Source organism: Falco rusticolus, chromosome 10 (assembly GCF_015220075.1).
Source record: "Falco rusticolus isolate bFalRus1 chromosome 10, bFalRus1.pri, whole genome shotgun sequence".
NCBI lineage: Eukaryota > Metazoa > Chordata > Aves > Falconiformes > Falconidae > Falco > Falco rusticolus.
In genome coordinates this window covers 3,137,673-3,159,759 of record NC_051196.1, presented here as the reverse complement: position 1 = coordinate 3,159,759, position 22,087 = coordinate 3,137,673, and the positions used below count along the sequence as shown (strand labels likewise).

Below are 22,087 nucleotides of genomic sequence, written 5' to 3'. Positions count from 1 at the left end.
ACCTGTAGTTGTCCAGTAGCTCTCCAGAGAGGATCATCTGCCTCGGCTAAATATCTAACTTCGAGACAGCCTAACGGTAGCTTAAGTTTTCAACTTCACCCTCAATCCTAGTGTAAGTTACAAGTTAGGATGTTGTTACCATTACTCAATCTTGCCAATAAAACCATGCTCCTCTTCTACTAACCACAGGGCAATTAGGGAAGATTGGCAGAGAGGAATCAGTCATCGGTGTAGTGCCTCGTCCCTCATTCTTACCTACCCGTGTCTTTAATCCAGCATGCCCTGGTTATGGCCGTAGTGTAGCCCCAATGGCACAAACTTTAGGCTGAGGATGGGCAAGCGAAGGCTGTGCTGGAGCTCCGGCTGTGGCAGCCCCTCCATTTATGGCCCAAAGTCCCATTCCCAAATGTAGCGAAGATAGAGCTTTAGTTTCAAGCTGCACCTCTCTCACACTCAACATATATGCAGAAAGGATGGCATTGCTAAGCTAATACCATCTAACTCCAAATGGTGGGGGTTTAATTGTGTAGTTATACCACTAGCAGCAGCAAGAGAGAGCCTGGGATCAGAATCCCACTCATATTCCTACTGAGGATTGTTGTCAGATTAGGCAGAATGGCAGCACGTGTCTTCCTCGCATGTCACGTACTGGCTGCAACTTATTAATGCAAATGCTTGACTCCTCCCAGGCCCAAATTCAGTGGAGTTTGGGGTTTTGTTCTCCAGTAGAGTAAGCAGATATACTTAGGAGAAAAGATAAACTCAGGAAGATCACATTGCAGAGAGACAATGTAAGACTGTTTTTAATATATTACCATATTTTTAAAAACAGCTTTTGAGCATCTACTATTTAGTATTTAGGGAGTCTTTAAAAGATACATTAAACCCCAGCAGCCTCTGTCAGGCTGTCTCATAGATCTTGATTATATTTAGGGTATTTAACACATTAACTAGTTCGCATGGGAGAAAACACTTCAGAATTAAAAAATGCTGATTAATATTCCTAGTAAATGCTGCAAAATACAAAGAAAACACCTCAGAACACAAAAGATTTCTAGCTGTGCTACATGATTGAATCTAATTGACAAAAGTTTTGATGCACTGTCACCTGAAATGAATGGGACTCCCCCTGTTGTTGCTGTTACCATGTTGTTCTGGCCCTAAGCATGTGATAGCTTTTGTTTTTCATGTTAACGATCTTATAGTTAGAACCATACAGTGACACCACTTGAAGGACACAAAGCACATGTGGCAGGCAAATCTTCAGTCATGCATGCTTGAAATTATAAAATAAATTCAGTCACAAAATTTTATTATGCAGCTGTCCCTGAAGGTGTTCCTTTGCTGGGAAGCAGAAGGCAGCGGTCAGGGGATACTTCCAAAAAGGCACGTGCTCACTGTAAAACAGCACACCAAAGCATAACAATCTTATTTCACTGTGGAGGAATGGGAAAGGAAGAAGATAACAGCTTTATAACCGCTTATTTTTCTTTATAAATAAAGTAGTATGTGAGTTACATAGTTTTTCAAAATATTCATTAATAGGAACTACTTAGTTATGTAAAGACTAAATTTGAATTGGTCAAATTAAGTGCTTAAAATAGAATTCATGCAAAAAAATTGCTCCCTGGCAAATCTTTTTTTCCATGACAATTTTTACAGTGTGGTGTTGCAAAGGAATAGTAAAAACCATTTAGTACATTCATACAAGTACTTCAACTGGAAGGAAAATAAGACTTTCTTCCTCATCCCCTTTCCTAATGAAGTAATCAGAGGTGGCACAGCAGGTCAGTAGTTGGGCTGGGAGAACCACCGCCGCCTTCCTGCTGCTTCTCTTTAATAGGCTGAGTAGACAAGACACATGCATTGTTGATGAGGCATTGATGGTTATGATTAATGCATGGACAGTCTCCAGTGATTCCCCCACAGGGACCTGTGCACACACAGACCTGGAACAGCACCGTACCGTACCCCACCACCTTCTCCGGGTCAGGGATGAACCTGCTTGAAACATATTCAAGCAAAAGACAGCCAAACATTTTTTTTCGCTATACCTCTTCCCAGTATCTGGTGGCAGCTTTTCGTGGAGAAATCAACTCTCCCGTGCTCTCATTGTTCACTCTGTAAAACAGCAATACAGATAAGGACAAAAGGCAGACGCAAACTAGGAACAGAACGAGGACATGAACCAGCAGGAAAAGCAGCATGTGATGTGTCTTCCTGTGTGTGAACAAAACACGGTTGTTTGTTTTTTTAAAGTAAGCATGCTTTTCCCTCTCTTTTTTTTTTTTTTTTTTTAGATTCAATAAATAGGGGTGATTTTATTTTTTTTAACTTGCTGAAAAACATTTGTCTGTTTGTTTGTTTTTTCCTCTTAGATTCTCGGACTCACCTTTGCAATGACCATGTATTGTCAGGTAGTCAAGGCAGACACCTACTGTGCATAGATACCATTCCCAATCTTTCTGCTCCTCCTCCAAAGGACACAGGAGAAATCTCCTTCATGCTCATTCATCTGACCTTTTTTTTTCCCCCCTTTGTACTATAAACTGTGTATAATGCTATCTTTCTGAAGATTTTGTGAATCACCCCACTTCACTGAAGGAGGAAGAAAAGAAAAAGTCAGTACTTGAACTGGCACAGGTAAGAAGCAGCCTTGTCTTCACACAGAAGAAACCCTCCAAAGAGCAATGGCTCCTCTTCCACGGCCTGGGGCAAGGCAAAGGGGGCTGCGTACGAGGGGCTAACCTGCAAACCGATGTTAGGAAAAGCTCGCACTGAGGCAACCTCTGCGAAACCGGCCAGGCTGCCTTCCCACGCTTCACGGTCTGGAAGAGAGGGCATACGCAATGAGTAGTTCTTCAGCGTGGAAAGAAGGTACAGAGTAGCTAGCACTGAATGCAATTGTAATTTCACGACAGTTTGCACACAGCTAAAATGTCAAGATCAAGCAGCCCTGCCTCCAAGTGTGTCTCACAATGATTTTGTAGCCAGAAGAAGATCATCTTCAGAAATATGTTCTTTCAAAGGAGTATTTTTAATCTTATGCGTTGCAAAGTCAGGCTTTTAATCAGAATCTGTACAGTGAGATCTGGCTGTTAAGGGAAAACAATATTGGACATTGTCTCACTTATTAATTGCCAGTGGCATATAGATGGTTGACTGTATATGTAATATATATTACGTTCGTCTACACATACTGTTCTGAAAGGAGGTGAAAATACCCAGCATCTGACCTCAGAAAGAGGGAACCTTTCTATCCCATTTTACATTCCAACTGAAGTAACCGAATATTATTTCTTGTAGGAGGCACCATCACTTGTACCTCTGGGAAACAAGTAATTACTTTCAGCTGTATCTTCATTTCAGTAAACAACTTGTGAGTGGGCTCTCTCTGTCATTCTACTATGACTTTATTTTTTATCATGCCCGTTTCAAGTTAGTCTGCCAAAAAATATCATTCATTTCCACACTTGAAGATCTGTACAAAGCTGTCAGCTGTTCCTTCCCTCAATGTCACCATTTCATTAATTTACTTTGGGATATCATCATCTGCAGGTATGATACAGTTTGCCTTGCTGAGGAAAAAAATCTTTTGCACATTGCTCATTTTTCTGAGAGTTATTAAGACTTCAGATGTTTTTATGCTTAGCTTCTTTTTTTTTTTTTTTTCCCCCAGCTGCACACTTACAACAGCCAAGGCACATCAGTCTCTCTTAGAACTGGAGTCACTTCTCATTTCTGTTTTTCAGACCCATCTCCCTCTGTCCGGCCTTTGGCTGGAACATGCCCCACACTTTCTGCAAAAATACGTTCCTCAGCCAGGGAACAGGCGCCAGTTGTCTTATTTCCCCATGCCCTGGTAACTGCAGCAGCATACGTAGTGTCCTTTGGTGCACACCTTCTAGCCCTGAGGTCAAGAACCACGTTTCCCAGTGTTAAACAAGCAGTTCCCCACCAGCGAGTGGCCCCAGGAGCGCCCGTGTGACAGGGAGAAGCTGGAGCACCCCATGGAACGGGCACAGCAGTGCAGCGGGCCCGCTCCCCCAGCCTTCGGGGCCCTTGGCCACCAGCAGCGGAGCAGAGGGACACCCCACGGCCCTGTTTTCCAGAAAGCTCCGTGCAGCTCTTCCTGCTGTGCCGGGCTGGCCTGGAGTTCCCCTCCGCCCGCAGCGCTTACAACAGCAGGCCCTGCTAAGTGCCATCCTGCTCCTGCTCACTTTGATTTAAAGGCGATTCCCAGCGGTAAGGCTGGACGTGCTCCCCCCAGCCTCTAGGACAAGCTCCTTCACACCGTAGGTTACACCGTGAGTTACCCTTCTCTGGCCCTGCTACACTGACAAATACTATTCTCGCTGCTTAGGTTTGGGGGGGGGTTCCCCCTCTTTGCTGATTTCCTGCAGTCTTCTCACCCTCAGGCCCAAACTACTCCATGTTTTGTGGGGAAGTGCTTAGGACAGGCCGGTGTGTGAAAGAGCGAGCATCTTACAGAACCTTCCCCCCACCTTTATGCGCCAAGCGCTGCAGCTCGGGGCACTCAGCTGTGCAGGCCCAGGTGAAGGTGCTGCGTTACCTGTGAGCATTTTATGTGGCTTCCCACCCACTGCCACCGCAACCTCACTACCACTAGAGGATTTTCCTGCCTTACTAGTGAGCCTTGACAAATGCTAACAGACCTCAAGACAAAGGTTAAACTGAGTGAGTGGCCCACACACAGGTGCTCTGTAAACCCCAAACAAGAGACTTACTCTTGGTGTTACAGCCACACAGCCTCAGTGCTCACTCCTCCTTCCTGAGCCCAGGCAGACCGGTCAACAGTCCTGCTCTTCAGCTCTCCACTCTGTTTCTTTTTTACCTGCATAAAACGTGACTCCAGGATAGATGTTCCGCTAGTTCTTGCCCTGGTTTATAGTTTGTACACATAGGTGCTCCTTCTGACAGCTTAGAGTTTCCAACACTGAAAAGCAGCATAACAGTGATGAATACATTAATAAAACATTGATTTTTAAGAAAGATAAAAGGTAGACAAGTCTATTTGTAGTGATCCCTACCATTAAAAATTAACACAGAGACAGCAGGCTGATGATGGCTCAGTTGATAAGAGCAAACCGTTGTGCAGCAGAGCTCCCGCAGAGGGAAACTCATCAATTTGCCTGATGCTGGTGGAAGGAGGGGAGAGATCACAAACCCTCATCCTGCGAGTCTCCCAATAGTATGTGCTGAGCTCTCAGAGGAGACTCCTACACTTCAGCTAAACCTACAGAAGAAACAAAATGAGAAAGAGACACTGAAAACAAGTCACACGTTGTGGTTCCCTCTAATCACTTTCCACAGTTTAGGTGGAAACCTAAACTTTTTAGGTTTTTTTTAACCTAAATTAACAAGATAAACCGCCTTGGTTTTCAAAAACACATATCTATAGGGAGCATAAGCAATACTCACTTGAAAATCCCAGTCACTGCAACAGAAACAAACAGCACTAACTGCTGGGAAAAAAAAAAAAAAACACAGAAAAAATACAAAAAACCCCTACCACCACACAAAAAAACCCACCCACCCACAAATTGCTGCTGATTCTTTTTTTAGAAGAAAAGTACCCTTACACTGCCAACTGAGATGGCACTACAACTTGTTTATAATTTGAACTGGACTATTTTCTATATTTGATGTTATTAATTCTCTTCAGGCCAAACAGATGTTATGGTGCTTAAAGCATTAACCAATCCAATTTCAAACCTCGGAACACACTGCATGTAACAAGCCTCAGACTTACATTTTCTTTTAAAAAGTGTTGCATCCTCTCTTTGCTGACGAAGTCAGAATATTTTGTGATAGGTAACAGCAATACTTTTTTAAAAAAACAAAAAAAGATAGCTCCATATCATGCATACATGTTGAACTGGGTGATTATAACTAAATACCCTGTAGTACACAATACCCGTTTAGAAGGCTGCTTATATCATATGTATGCAGAGCAACACAGAAGTCATTCCAATTGCTTCCATTAGCGTTTTGTCACTTTTACTAAAGTCTTATATTACTTTCACTTCTTTTTTTACACATGAAGGAGGACTTGATACAGTTACATTAAGACAGAACCAAAGGCAACAAAGACATTGAAGGAGAGCACTCCTCATTTATACTCATTGCTCTTTCTGCTTAAAAACCAGATGTGAAGGCACAGGGTGCATGGCTGGACCTACTGAATTCAGCAACATCAGGATTCACCTTGTCGATTCAGCGTGGCTTTTCATCTTCACAATTATATGTATACACACACACATATATATATTTAATAGAATATGGTTGATTTTTCTGTACTGTAACTGTCAGTAGCAGCCAAATCTTACTGCTTGCGCAACAGAATTATTTAGCGCTACATCTTCTAGTGCACAATCACTGAAATTCACCCCAGTTTCTGTTCTATGAATACTTCTTTGTTCCTCCCCCTCAAATAATATAAGCTTGTAAAGGTTTATTCTTCCACTTAATAATTACCATTTGAATGCAGCATTATATGGTTTATAATATGGAGAGGAAGGAACCGCACGGAAGCTGTAAAAATATTTTATCTTGCATCAGCAATACGGCTGCTACGTGAATCCACCCAAACCCCTCACGTCTCCCAAAATAATTAAGAACTGGTCACATCTTCCAGTGCCCGTGGCTCCCTGCTGCCTCTGCCCCCTTCACAGGTAGGGCAGGAGGCTGGCAGCACACAGACACTCGAAGCCATTCCCTTACCCTTAGCTCCATTGTTGTGCTATAGATGTGGCACCCAAGGTAAGCAACAGAAACCAGCAGCTGATGGTGGCATTTATTTTAAAATCAGACTCTTTATTAACTTCATCTGCAAGGATTCTTGCTAAGTGTGAATGATCCTCATAGATACCGAGTTAGACAATTCACAGTACGGAAACAAGTCAGGACTCACCCTGGGAAGTTTTGTTTGGATTCCATTGTGAATTCTCCTAGGCTGTCACCGGTACCTCACCCCAGTGGGCAGGTCTCCGCCATTCTTTGGATTTTGTTGCTGCAACTACAATGATACATTTTTGTGCATTCATATAAAGAACAGAATTTAAAATATACATTTTATTTTTTAAAAGTTATTAAATAGTCTTTAAAGTTTACAACAGAATGTCTTTTGTATTCTTTATAATCAACTACACAAGCTATAAAGTGAGTATATACATTGCACACACACACAGTGTATGCAATTAAAAGAAATACACAGCATATTTTTTTATCATTTCTCATTACCTATCTTTGATTTGACCTATCCTTCCTTAATAGATTTTGTTAGTAATATTAAAGTGGCTCACCCATTCCCAGGTAAATTTACACCGCTTTCTGTTTCTTCTTAAGAGCAACCTGAAATTATGCGATAAATTGATAACAATTCAGAAAATACTGGGATAGCATGTTTACAGTGTAATAAAATACCGAGACCTGAAATCAATTATTTTCTGTTTAGAATTTGTCTGTTACTGATAATTTTCAAACAAAAGGACTTCTCTTTTTCTGAGGTAGTTGCTTAGATTCAGAAACTACATAGAAAAAACTTAGAAAATTAACATCAGACTGTGTTAAAATGGAACAACTAGCAACTCCCACTATATCAGGGCAGAAAAAGCTCTGGTTAGCCAGGTGTCTTGTCTGAAGTGTCTAACACCGCCTTTTCCGATAGAATTTATTGCACCCTTTGGGTCCAACAGCTTCACAAATGAAATTGCCTCTGAACTGGGTGCGTTCAGAATGCCACCACAGGCACATACCATTGAAAGTGGAAGGGCAGACGCAGGCGGAACGTGGAGACCCAGAGGTTTTAGAGGTTGTTGCAGAAAACCTCAGAAAGGATAACCCAAACCTTTGGTGGAAGTTTCTTACAACTCCCTCAGTTCAGCAGGCATGTTTATATTACCTGAATTTTCTTCATCCCATTAACTGTACCACTAGATGGTCTCGTTAACCACATCTATCTGCAATACCTTTCTAACTTTGTGAAACTTTCCGCTGCGGTCTCACGTTGTAGTAGTGAATATCACAATTTCATCATGCTGTATACATTTAAAAGAGCCCTTCTTATATAAATTGTAACATCTTGCCTTTCAATTTCATTTATTCACCATTGATTCTATATTTCAGGAATGCTAACTTAATGATTCTTACAGAAATATACGGGCACAGAGCAACTGTATTACCTTTACAGCCTAATTTGTCATTCCACTGAAGCTTGAAGCTGGGTAATAAGAGTATGCTATTGATTTTCCGGATCCCATTGTTTCAAAAAACTAAGCCCAGTGTACCTTCCCGCCCCCCCATCCCCCGCAGCTATCCTAGTTCAGTTGTCTCTGCTCTTTGAACTGCATGTTGGCAGAGGTGTTTCTGTTTTAATCAACAACTAACCTAGTACTCCATCTAACATCATGCTATTTTTCTCAAGTGTACTTAGCGCAACCTGGGAGTACCAGGCTTAGCCGATTGTACTAGCCATGTAATACAAAGTACCGTCTTGGCTGCACGGTGATAATTTTCAAAAAGGCTTAAGGGTAGCCTATGAAACTTCATCCAAAGTTTTGCCTTGACACATCAGAAGTGCAAAATACAGCGCCCAGTGTTTCTTACTTTCCCGTACATCAAAAAAAAACCAAACCAGAGGAAGAAAAAAAAATAAATCTATCATTATTGGCTCACCTAGCAAGTGCAATTTGAAAGGCTTCTTTGTTTTGAAATCCCATCAGTTGCCCACGTGGGTGATTTTACCCTAGGTCTTGCTTCTCCCCAGCCCTCCTCCCCCCAGTAAAACTGCTTCCCCATAGAAATACTGTACATTAGTGTGTTCATTAGAAATTGTGGGGTTTATTGACCTAAGAACAGCTTAGTTTACACTCCCTCCCGCAACAGCCAGGAAGCATTCACAACCAAATCTACATCAGTGCATTAGACAGCTACACAGAGGCCCCTAAGTCACCTTGCAATGCTTGGGTTTTTAGTGAAGAAATGGCTGACCAGCTAAACTAGTTTCTCAAACAACTCCTCGGTATCTTTTATGCAGAAATTGTTTAGGCGGAACATTTTGTTACTACAGAATTGCTTAACAGAGACTAACCAGTTCTTGTGAGAGAAATCACGCGAAAGGATGGGATCCCTACCCACTAAACATCCCCTTACATTCCCATGGCACTCCTATTACAGAATATCACAGAATTCAAACCACAGCCAACAAAATATATAACCATATATAATTAAATCTATATAAAACAAATTCCAGCATAAAAAACTACTGTAATGTGCATTGCTTGTGTGCTTATTTTTCTATATGGACAGTGACAAGAGTTTCAGGTGTAAAGCATTTATCCTGAAAATACTAAAAATTACTATAGGAAAAAAAAAAAGAGATTTCAGGAACTGGTTTGTGAAAATCTATTCAGATGCCCCTTGTCATCCCCCTCCCTCACGAACACCCATCCTCAGCTGTAAAGCTCGAGCCCGTCCCTGCTGCAGCCCTTCCACCCCTACCGTACCACCTAAACCTGCCCCCCCCGCGCGCAGGGCCACTTGGCTAAGCGAGGTCCCAGCCTGCCGAACGCCGAGGGGATTCAGTTATTTGCATTTTCTGTCTTTAAGTGCCCAAGGACAGACCTCTTACGAGGCTTTACGAAGTTCAGGTTTGACACTGAGTTCAGAGACCATAGTCCCTACACAGCAGAGACAAGTACTGCACCCAGGCGACTCCTGGCAGGCTGGTTACAGACCCGGCTGGTGTCCACAGCTGGTGACCACGGGTGACCTGCTCTCAGTGCCCCCCTCTCCCCGGCGCACGCCTGCAGATGGCCGGCTGAGCACTGTTCTCGAGCAGAATGCTCTAGTTGTTTGGCATTCTCCAGAAAGACTCATGCCGCAGGGATTATTTTTTTCCTTCTTTTTCTTTTAACCCAATTTACCTGGGAAACTTATTCAATGTTATTGTATCATCCACAGATGCAATTAACTGATTCTGATATTGTACCTCACGCTTGGTTAATAAGCACCCAGAATAGTGAACTAAAAAAATGCCTTAGCCTAGAAATGTTGCCACTACTGTTCTTTTGAAATGCTGACATGCATCCACACGCTGCGGAGGTGATGGGAGCAGCACGTGCATCCCCACATTCCGTACAGTGGCAAGCCAACTGTCCAAGATAACTTCCACAAAATTAAAAAAAAAAAAAAGGGGTCAATTCTCAGTTCTCTCATTTTCAGGCTCTCATTTCTCAAGGAATGTAATAATCCTCCCCCCAAGGGACTCAAAGCCGTTTACAAACTCAATTAAGATGAAGCATTTGCAAGTACTCCAGGAAAAGAGCACTTCTGGTGCTGCTTCAAGTGCTTTCTTGGAAGCCCTCCTCTCACTCTGTGAGCCTCTACCAGATCACTCGTGACAGTCAAAGTCACTAAAAGCTTCTTTATAATCCTCAGGGCACCACGCAGCCCTCCTCCCTCCCCACCTGTACTAATGTCATTTGAAAGTCATGTTGGCATTACTTGAGTAGAGAAAGCATGGAGCTACACGTGAAGCTATTGTGGAAAATTCTTCATGGCGGGAGCTCAGCTGCAGGAACTGGAGACACAAGTATGTTAGAAAAAGAAACAGGAATATTTCCCCCTAGAAGGCAGAGGTGCTTTAGCAATTCCCCTGGTGAGCAGCTAAGTTACGCTTCTTGAGAAGAGAGATGCCAGAGAACCTCATGGTGAAAATACTCCTACTTTTTGGGGGAAGAACAGAAACGGTGAACCGAGACCTGTGCGCAACCGAAGGAATTACGGATTTGCAAATGCAAACACAAGGGAGTACATAGGCTGAATTGATGTGTCATTTAATTACCAACTCACTTTCCCTGAACAAAATAACTCACCAGCTTGGAAGTACAGCTTGTTGTCATGGAACTTGCTTGATATTTGGTGCTAATAAAAATTGAAGTTTTAAATCTCCTTCCTGTGAAGTCCGTGCGTTAAAGTTCTTCCCTATTAAACACCTTCTTATTCCTAACTGTGCATCGCAGGTGGTTACCCTCATTATCAAAAAGTCCTTTGAAATAAGTGCTTGCGGGTTTAAAAGAAGAATTATCACATTAAAAACTAGCAAATTACAAGCCTCCTACAAATCACACTCTTGTTCCTGATGGAAACAAGAGTTGATGTACATTCAAAAATCTACATACATACGTTCTTCTCAGAACTAGAACATTCCAATGCAAACAGTCTTTGCTATGGATGACACAGGAATCCAGTTTATCAAGACTTCTGCACCAGGGAAGGTGAGGAAATAAAAGGGAAACTATGATGGGTAGGAAAAACATAGATGAAAAATATGGGAGAAGGTTGGAAACAGCCAAGAGGCCTGGGCAGACAGCACTTGGCACCGGAGCAGACCCTTGTTCCCACTGTAAGGTACAAAACCAGAGCAGTATCCCGTGAAATACACGGTCAGCTCGTTCACAGCAGACACAGTGTTCTTTTAGAGGCACTCCCAGAACTGAATCAGGGCTGTGGGGTGTAGCAGGTCTCTCTATAAACTGTTCCTCCTAGTCCCTGTGATTTAGCAGATTTGGGGGGTTTGAGTTCTGTGTTGATGGTGGTTCCCCCAGTTCTAGGACTAAAGCAGTCCCTCTCCGCAGCAGCACGCGGTGATACAGATCTGTGTGACAAAAGCTGTAATAACCTGCTGCTACTGCAACCGGGGGCAACCAGCCCATCCCTTCAAGGCGGTCATCATCTTCCCACCGCGGCAGCCATACGGGCAGCCTCCGAGCAGAGGAAGCACTGCAGCCGATGGCTGGCACCTGGAGAAGGGGGGAAGTCACCAACCCCACTAGGGACAGAAGTCAGAGGTATGCACATAAACGTTCAGCGCCATTTTTCCTTGATCCTGCTTTCAGCTTTCATCCTGTTCCGACTGCTTCCCTGCCCTCTTCAGACTGCAGTCCCATCTATTCCCCTCCTAGGTGCTGTGGGACCAAAGCTGCCAAAGGACACAACTCTGATGTTACAAACAGTTACAAGGGGTATAGACACTGATTTTTCTTATATCTTCCAACCTTCAGTACTTCCAGTCTCACAGGAGATCAATCCAGGGAGCAGTAGGGCTCTATTTATTTGTAATTTAAACATTACTGAAAACTGAGATCCATGACATTTTAAAGAACTCAGCATGTCATAGCTGATGTGTCACTGGTCACACAGAGCACAGCGTCCTGCAAGTGAAAAAGCTTTCCTAACTCCTGCGCCGTCACACAGAGGGTGTTCAGCCACCTCGGAGCCAGCACCGAACAACAGAGTGCCCTGGTGCCTTATTTGCACAAGCAGCTCTGGTGAAGTAGAAACAGAAATCTGCGACAGCGCTGCCATGCTCAGGCTGATGATGCAAGCTTATTTCATTTTCATTTTAATTTAGTGAGCTCTCACTGAAAATTAAAGATTCCCTGAGAGCTTTATAGCATGAAGTGGCAAATTAAATTAAAATTGAGTTAATCCCCAGAAATATGTACACAAGTAAAGCAACTCCAAGTCCAGACACCTTTCAGACTAGTAAGTTCTTATGTGAGTAAGAAAAAGCAAATCCTCTACAATGAAAATATTCTGAAGCCTTTCAATTTGTCTGAAGATATCCCAGAACGCATCACATAGTGTCTACACTATCACTGCAGTGAGACTGCTCAGATCTCTGACAGAGAATGAAGTACTATTGAAATGGGTGACATGATCCAGAGACACCACGGAATTTCACAGATGGAAATTTATTTAAAAAAAAAAAAAAAAAAAAAGCAGCCAGCTGAGGCAGTCTTTTTCAAATTTCCTCTGGCTACCTTATCGAGAGCACATATCACAAGCCTCAACATCATTTAATTTTCACTTTGGTATTTTCAAATAGCAACACTTGCTTATTTGAAAGGCTAAGCGAGTCCTACCTCTGTTCAGATAGGAAACTTGTTCAGCTCTGCAACTCTTGTTTTTCAGGTCCGTGTGTAACTGTGGGGACAACAATGTAATACAAAATGAAAACCCACAAGGAATGACACTCGGGGTGTACAGATGTACACAGAAGGAATTTAAGCCCCAGGAATGAAAGCAGATTTGCCAGCAGCCAAGGTTGGGCTGTAGTTTCAGTTATGTCTTCAGTGCAGTTTTTGAAGCAGGGGATATGATGATTCCCCGGGGAAACTGCACAACCACAATGCCTAAGCATATTTAAAGATTATCATTCAGGGCCTTTAAATCCTGCTCTATGTTTCCATTAATCCACTGAGCTGCCAGCCCAATCTCACACTGGCAGCTTCACTCACTCTCTAACAATAGAGAGCTTATTAAATATTAAGGTCTTAATCTTAAGTACTTCTGCTTGACTGAGAAATCCTACACAGTGCACAGAAGATAAACATTTTCTCACTAAATATATATACACATGCGCTGTAGTATTGGATCAAGGCAAATGTCCCCACGCTGGCAGGAGAACCGTGGAATAAAGCCGTTCATTTTAAAGCAGCCCGCATGTCCCCGCTGTCACATTCTCCCCAGCCCCAGGGTTCACAGGACTTACCCCTGAAGGAGAAAAGCTCCCGTCTCTCCTGCCCTGCAGTGCCAGCTTAGCGATGAAAAAGAGGTTCACAGCAGGACTCATGCTACACTGCTAGTGCTGACGGGAAATGCTACACGTAAAGAGACAGACAAATGGCTGGGCAAAGGCAGCAGGACCAGCAGCACATCTAATGCTTGATCTCTGCTACTTTCCATTATATTATTTTTAAAAGCCTGACGGCCAAGAAAGCCCAATTTCGAAGCAAAAGCTAACTGAAATGCATGAGCTGGATATGTATCCAATACAAGTTTTTCTGAAAAATCATTTTCTACCTAACGGGGAAGGGAGGGCAGCAAGTCAGATGGATTACTTTCCTCTTCTGGTTCACTTCAGACCTAGCACCACTCGGCGTGGGGTGGTGGAAACCAGGAAAGCTTTCAGCCGAGACTTTTAGCTCCTCATGCTGTTAAGGCGTTCCGCTGGACCCAACAGTAAGACCGACAGTCACCAGGAAAACCGCCAGCAGCAGAAAGGGTCCTGTTCGGGAGGTCTCCTGCGGCACAGGGCTGGGCAGCACCCACGTGGGTGCTGAAACCCCCCTTGCTTCTTAGAGGGAAGATCCGTAGTGCCAGCAGCCCTGCTGCCCCTGAAGCAGCCCGGTGAGCTCGTGGGAAGTGAGGCCTGCTACGCTGTCTGAGGGACCAAGACGTTCCCAGGGTAGATAAGGCTTTTATCTCCTTTCTCTGCACCCATCCCTCCGACCCAGGTTTCCTTGCAGCCAGGTCTGCTCGGTGCAGCGTCACCACTGCTCTGCGGCTGGCACGCTGAAACCCCTCTGCCACCAGTCAGAGCCACAGCAGCTCCTCTACAAACAGAAATCCAAACCCGATTTCCCTTTCCAGAATCCAGACAGGCTCAGATATCAAACAACGATCAGAGAGGAATTACACCCACAGGGGCAAAACCTGGAGGTTGCCAAAAAATGAAAGAAATAAGGAGCTTAAGAGTGCGGGTGTACGTATGCAAACCTAGAGATGAATCAGAACTGAGGTAAAACACGATGAAGCCAAACAGCGAGCAGCTGCCTGAGGTTATTCCAGCGTGCTGCTGCCAGGGACCTTGCCACAGGCTGGTGGAGACACTGCTCTGTGCTGGAGGACACCACTTCGACATGGGTAGCGTGTGGGCACTGCCATTCCCTTTACGATATTTATATGTGGACCCAAGAAAGCAGTTGCAAAACCAACACACTCACAAATTTTTTCCACGATTTTGTCAAAGCTCAAAATGCAAAGTTATCATTTGGATGTATCTGGCCAGAGGTTCAGCAGAGGCTCAGCTTCATGTTTCCCTAACCCATGTCATCTACATCATCCCCATCAGTACGGGACAAAGTACTTCACTATTCACGTTTGAGGACCACGATTAACATTTCATAAAAACGAGTTCTGCAGGTACTGCAATGAGGTAAGGGGGTACCGAGGGCCAGAAAACACCCAAGGCTTCAAACCCCTTGGAAAGGATAATAGAGCATGCAGAACGATGTAAGTCGTTTTGTACTGCAAGTCAATCCCTTTATTAACAGGGGATTACAACAACCGCAGCGTTCGGTATTCATCCACACACAGCCCGTGTATTAACTCCTTTATATGCAAAACTCAATTCAGTGATGTACTCCTGCCATGTCCCCTTCCTCAAAGCTTTTCAACTCCAAGAACGTCAGTACCTCCAGGTTTACATTTCAGAAGCTGTCCTGAATTACAGCAGAGCATGGCCTTTTACAAGAGCCCAGAGGAATGTGGTTTCTACATTTACCCAGAACTCCAGGAATCTTTGTCCTTCTTCCACTAGTGGCCTGTATGACCATTCCAGGGAAATGGTAAGGTCTGCAAAGTCACTAGGTTAAAACAAACAATATTTAAATGCCTTTGCAAGACCTACAGACCAGTCCTTGAAACCACTGCAGATTTGGTGACAAAATGATCTTCCACTTAACTGTTCCTTTTGTGTGTGCACTAGCTTAGTTTGTTCATGCTTTATTCCATACTTAGAACAATTATTTTTGAAGAACAGTCCTTAGAAATACTCACTATCCATGCTTACAAATGTTTCTTTATGCAGAAGTAACAAAAACCACAGAATCACCTTAACAGACAAAACAAAGCACCAAGTAGTCTGAAGAAAAATAATGTGTTACTTACATAAGCACAGGAAGAAATTATTCTGACAGTGTGTAGAACAATCCACAAAACATTAAATAAAATGAATTCATTTAGAAAGAAGCTGAAACGCTTCTTTTATAATCTCCTCTTGATAGGTAAGCCCAGTTCGCCTTGCCACAACCACTGTTCCCACAGTAACGGCAAAAGGATGAGACATCTATCAGGACACAGATGATTTTGAAACTAAACCAAACATCCTTCTTCAGGATGATGCACATCTGAGGGGTTACTTACGAGACCCTGCCTTTCAGCCAAGCATCACACCTTTTACTGTCTGACAGAAAGCAAAGCTGTACAGTGACAGAAAAGTGCTGGAGAGAGACACCATCAGAGGACTCGGAGGGCTTACCAAGCGCCGCTTGCTCCACGCTGTGCTTACACACCACGCCAATACAATCAGAAATTCAAAAACATTTTCACATGCAGTGAGTCATCCCGTTCCCCTCCTGCTCTGTCAGTGGCCACAGTCAGCCCAGGTGACATCACCCCATCGCCATGAAGAAACTGCCCAAATTTAAGTGCTTGACACCTGCACTGTAGTATGCTTCTCACTAAGCAAAGCTTTCATTATTTTAGATTTGCTCTAAAATTAGAAGTAATTTCTTTCGGATACAGCCATTCACCTCCAGAAAAGCCCCAAGTGAGTTATTTGATGCTGCCAGTGGAAATACCTTAAAACGCAAAAGGGTATTTTTACAAAAGTAGCATTATCAATACAAACTGGCTGAGCTATACAACTTCACAGCAGAGCTCTGTTCTCCTTTCCATCATTCAGAACCCCTATCCAGTCTGCCATTCCAAACAATGGTTTTAAATATTCTGCAGGACAAGGGAAAGGCATTATTACTTCTTCCGATTCCCACTCTCACTAAGTCAACACAACTGCAGGAGATGAAGCAGGATTATGTTTTCATTTGAGATTCATTAGAAGAGCTGCAATCAAAATGCAGCTGCGCTGCTAAATTCTGTTTTAATCATAAACAACAACAAAAATCCCAGAAAACAAACGGGCTCCCAGATACACAAGTCTGTGGCGAAATGGGGCCTGTGGAATCTTTAAGTATCAGTAGTGCCTGAATACCAGCGGTGCTTGAACGCCAGGCCAAAAAAAAAAAAAACCACCACAAAACCTTTCACTTACAACCAGAAATGAAAGCTGAGCAGCAGTTTGACTCAGACATCACACAAACACAGAGGCCACAGAGTCACCATCAAAGGAGAGAACCGGATCACCTGAAGTGCGTACGCAAGCAAGATTAAAAAGCACAAGGTCAGCCATGCAAACATGATCCACTACAGATCCTTTTCTTTTTTTCCAGCTTATCCAGGTAACATGAAAAATGCCAGGAGTACCAAGGTGCTGCAAAAGATGTTCAAATATTGGGGGGTTGGGGTGCAGACAAGACGCCCCATCACTGTGGAGTGGCTGGAAGACAAGGGACATATTACGAGCAATCCAGCCCAAGTAACTTTGTTGTAGGAGCAGGCCGAGCAGGCCGAAGCTGTAACAAGCTGCAGGTGTTGTGAAGGACACGTGCAAGGCCAAGGGAGACAGAGAAACTGGGTATTCGCAGAGAGAAAAGAGAGTTGGACAGAAAGATGAGGACAAACAGGATGCCTGCACAAGGGGCGAGCAGCGTGTGGGCACCACCCCGGGACCCATCCTAGGGCAGGTGGAAGCGTGTGAACGAGTAGTTTTAACTGATCACCTTCTACACAACAAAGCCTGCGTAGCGTGTGCATTTTTAGCTGGGGGTATAAATTGCTGTGGGTCTATTAATAGCACCGGCAGAGTATAAATTGCTGTGTATCCCTTAATAAAGTGGCACTAACTTGATCACGTTGGTTGTATAATTTGTGTCCAAGCCTCCCGCGTCGACACATCACAGCAGTAACAATTTAGCTAATGGCAAGAGGACTAAACCACCATTGATCTCCCTTCAATGTATATAATCGGTGATTTCAGGACTACAAAAACCCATTTTCCCTTACTCTGCAGCGGACAGGGAGCTTGCCCCTTCTCACAGGATCACCCAGAGCAGCAGCAGCATGCTCCGCTCCTTCGGCACAAACACAACCCCAACTTGTTGCCAACAGGTTGTTCTGCAACCAGCGATCCTGAGAAGACCCTCCCAGTGCCAGCGAGGAAGAGACCCCCCTTTGCTCCGGCCTGTCTGGGTTTCTCAGGACCAGCAGCAGGGTCTAGCCTGCGGGGGATGGGAGAGAGATTCGGAAACCTTGGCTCCCCTTTGGCTTTGTGCCAGACTTACTACCCAACACCGCAAAAGTAATTTTCTCTTCTGTTTCCCCTTCGTCCTTTATCTGCCAGGTCTGTTTAAGGTTGTGTGCTCTTTGGAACACCGGTCCCTCTTCTAACGCTTTACTCTGGGAAGCCTACCTTTTTTTTTCAATGCAGTTATTGCCCCTAACAACCAAGGGCTCCTGAGAGGGAGAAGGAAAAGGCTCCTCATACACCTGATAAATGAGTTTAATACTGCACACACTTGAAATTCAAATTATACGCCAATATGCCTGGGAAGGCAATGTCTATTTACAATATTCATGTTGTCATCTGCAAAATTCACTCAGTAACTTAATTCTCTGCCAAAAAGCACTGGGAGAAGCCATCGAAACAGTAACCTTACAGAACCTTTTTACAAATATATATGCCAAGGATACAGCATTGACTCTGCCAAACTATTTCATATTCCTTGGCTCCAAGACAGACAAGGCTCAAAACCACACAGGGGCAATCTTGGGAACGCAGGGGTTTGGGCTTTGTTTACCAAGTCTGGTTCTCTGCTGCTGCTACAAGAGGGAGAAAAGGAGAAAGTGCATTTTCTTCGAAAGCAAGTTGCTTTGTGCCATTCCCTCCCTCTCATCGCCATCAAGCAGCTCCCCGCACTCTGTTTCCCTCTCCTGCCCTGCCCACCACCTTAAGAGACACAGGCAGGTCAGCCCAACAGCGGCTGCGAAGGGGAGAAGTTGAAATCTGAACACAAAACTGGGACCTTCCTCATGCCAAAGGTTTAATCACTCGGTATCAGAGAGAACGGGAAAGTCTTCATTCTGGGAACACTGAAGAGTCTCCCTACCACCTTTTTTTTTTTTTTTTTTAAACTCTCTTATTCAAACATCTGAAAAATCTCGATCAGTAAAACCCCAGACTCTTAAAACTTATTGCCCAATTCCTCTTGTATCTAAGGCAGTAATCCCAAATCCTAAAGCAAATACTAAAGGTATAATTTAACCCTCAGTGCTTAAATAGTCAATAAACTCCTAAACCAGGCTCTCAAGGCACGAGCTCAGCCAATCTCCTGTGTGCAACTGCATCTTCATGTCAGCCACAGTGTCGGGGTTGATGAAGAAATAAGGAATCAGATAGAATTTAAAATAGCGGCCCACTGTTTGGCACAGAAAGTCCATCTAAAACAATTCCAAGCTAACAGCAAAAGCAATTTAATTTTAATAGAAAGTTCCAAGTTAAAAAGCAGGAAGCAGCATGTAAAGGCCCATTTAGTGCTGTGATTCTAAAGGCATCACTGAACAGAAAGCTTTCAAATGTTAATTCCAGCTAATGATATTAGAAAGCTACCTGGTCTCAATAAAAAAATGAAAAAATAATAATAAAAAAAGACTTAAAAAAATTGACTGCTTTGAAGTTGTATCTACAGTTGCAATGCACAGAACGTATTCGTGAAGAGGGGTGCTTGCCACATAGGAAGAAACAATTTGTCTGCTTGCATTAGCAGAACCGGTCTGCGTTAATTATTGCAAACACCTCCACCTGGTTCATCACTAGCTGCAGCTCTAGTGCAAAACAAAGGTACTTCGGCTTCCACTTAGCCAGTTTTTTCCATGAGAGCAAAATGAAGAAGATTTTTAGTACAGAGGTTTTTCACAGAAGGACACGAAATAGCACAGCAAATACGCCACAGCTGCTTGTTTTACACAAAAGCTCCCATCACAGCAGCTGAAGCAACACTCGCGTACAAGGGGGAGATCAGTCCGAGGCAGCTGCTGCGAGCAGGGCTGAGCTTTGCCACCTGCCACAGAACCACTGTGGTAACCACAGGGACTAGGGGTCAGCTTTGCAAGTGATATAAATTACTTTTTCCTTCTCGCTCTCAGTGTGGTCACGGTCACTGACACTCCCAGGCATCTTCCCCCCGACTTCCACAGCACAAGAACGCTGCTGCTGCTGAGCCTTCACCTATTTGTGATATATATACAAGCGTGTCCACTCACAGCATTTGTTTTGTTCAGCCTCCAAAAGGAGCAAAGGAAAACACAAAAGGGTTGCAAAACCGGTCATAATAGTCAAATAGCATGTTGCAACCTAACCTTTCTGCCCCACATGAGCTCACAGAGAAGAAACATTAAAAGTTGGGTGAAAATGGATATACACAGTCTAAATCATTTCCTACAGCGGGCAGTAGCTGTCTGCCGGCTATTTTAGGCACAGCCCCATTCTCCACCACTGCAAGCAAAGAGCACACAGAGCAGGGTATATGCTCTCCACTGGTGTGCTGGAAGAAAACAGGCCTACCTAGACCATTCCCAAATGCAGACTGTAAGGAAGAATAAAAAAAGTAATGAAAACTGGTGATGCGTGTAAGGTTTTTTTGAGCTACTTCAGCATTTGCAAATGTACGCAATAAGCAAAGGAAAACAAAATTCTATCTCACCTTTTTCAGTAGGATGAGTAGCAAAGGTAACCATAACGTGCCAACTTCACATACTGGAGGAAACGGGTGAAACACCATAATCTTCTGACTTCTGTGTCATGCACACTGACCTTTGAGGAAGGTGAGGTCTATCAGTCAGGCAATCCCTGAAGACAGCGGAAGACAACAGAGCTGGAACGTTAGATAGCCCTGCTCCACGAAACTGTGCCTGGATTTGCAGAAAAACACAACAATCCAGTGAGCCTCACAGCAAGTCGCTTATGCAAAGAACACATCACATGCGATTTAGAATCTGAAGGCTCTTCAGCCCTTCTACCACCATGCAGAGCTCTGTTGTGATTAGCAGCTTCTGGAAAACGAAATTAGGAGAGCCAGGAAGGCTCCAGAAGAGTCAATATGCTGCTTATCTACACTGAACGTTTTCACATGAGCTTCACTACCCCTCTTTGAAAGAACAGGTGGGCAGTGTAATGCCCTGTGATTAAGTTCTGCTCCCACCTGGGCAGCCAGCTGAGAATTCATACACAGAGGGGCAACTTTTTAGTTTCTTTTATGTTTTGCCTTCCTAGACAATTACTAAATTTTATCTTATTTAAACTCCACACAATGGATGGATCAAAATACGACAATCTACATGCCGTGTTAAGGCAGCTTAAAAGGGCACCTCTGCTTTGCTCTCAGCAGTTGAGTGGAGAATTGGTTCCAGCATGCTGGAAATCAGAATAAAGAGCTCATTTCATTAAAAGCTTGTAAGAAACATTTTGTTTGTTTTTGTGAAAATACTGCACAGTTTTCTCTACAGTATTTTTTCTAAAATAATTTTTAAGTTACATTGTAACCAACTAAACATTAAAATATATCCAGAAAAGGTAACTGATATAATAGGAATGTAAACCAACTAATTTTTTTCAATTTCAAGTCTTAGATTCCATTCAGCTATGTTTTTTTGCAAAATAACATTTTGATGTAATGTTCTCATTCCAATAGAATACATTTAAAGGCATATTTCAGCTTTTATTCTCAAATGCAAAAAAGGTAAGTGATGTTATTTATATTTGCAACTTTTTGAATAAGCAATGTTACTCAAATGCTATTGCAGTTATTTTCCATATTAAAAAATTTTCTTCTAATAAAAAGATACAGTTTTCCCCAAGACAGATTATCAAAGTGATTGTCTGGTAGACTACAAAACACCAATTCAGGCTTAGTTAATTTGCACTTACTGCATAAAAAAGAGATCACTGAGGGAATGCGATTTTCAGGAAACAGCTACATGCAACCTCTTCAAGCTGCAGAGGCAGAATCCATCTGCTTTGTGCTGCCATTTGTTTAACTGAAGTCAAACAGCTGCACTGTGTATTAATCAAAACAGCAAACTTCAAAAGACATGTCCCCAAATCGGGAGCCACTGTAATTACACAGATCCTATGAACATCCGTTAACTTTGCAATCCCCGCAGAGAAGTATGCACGAAACACCACCCCCACTCTTAAAAATAATTACCACTAGTAGTTCATCACAGAAACAGAAAAGGTATTTTATATTTTCACCCACACCCATAAACAACACTAAACTGCCACAACTCGCTCAACAATTCTCTGGAACTAAGAAGTGCTTAA

At 43.3% G+C, this 22,087-nt stretch overlaps 1 protein-coding gene and 2 long non-coding RNA genes across 8 annotated transcripts in view; 1 reads left to right on the top strand and 2 right to left on the bottom strand.

The window, feature by feature from the left end:
- Window positions 1–10,974, top strand: part of TSPAN4 (tetraspanin 4) — a 443,813-nt gene extending 432,839 nt beyond the window's left edge. For all 6 annotated transcript variants that reach the window (XM_037401841.1, XM_037401844.1, XM_037401843.1 and 3 more), the window contains one exon: window positions 2,379–10,974. In XM_037401841.1, the coding sequence (XP_037257738.1) occupies window positions 2,379–2,447 (69 nt within the window). In that variant the 3' untranslated portion in view covers window positions 2,448–10,974. The remainder of the gene's footprint in view (window positions 1–2,378) is intronic.
- LOC119154402 lies at window positions 786–2,383 on the bottom strand. Its single transcript, XR_005106450.1, has 2 exons — window positions 2,055–2,383; window positions 786–1,397 (listed from the first exon to the last, which is right to left on the bottom strand). It is a non-coding gene; the product is annotated as an uncharacterized LOC119154402 (long non-coding RNA).
- On the bottom strand, window positions 3,657–21,327 carry LOC119154400. The gene is made up of 3 exons (XR_005106448.1): window positions 20,469–21,327; window positions 7,326–7,374; window positions 3,657–7,039 (listed from the first exon to the last, which is right to left on the bottom strand). It is a non-coding gene; the product is annotated as an uncharacterized LOC119154400 (long non-coding RNA).
- Window positions 21,328–22,087: the final 760 nt, after the last annotated feature.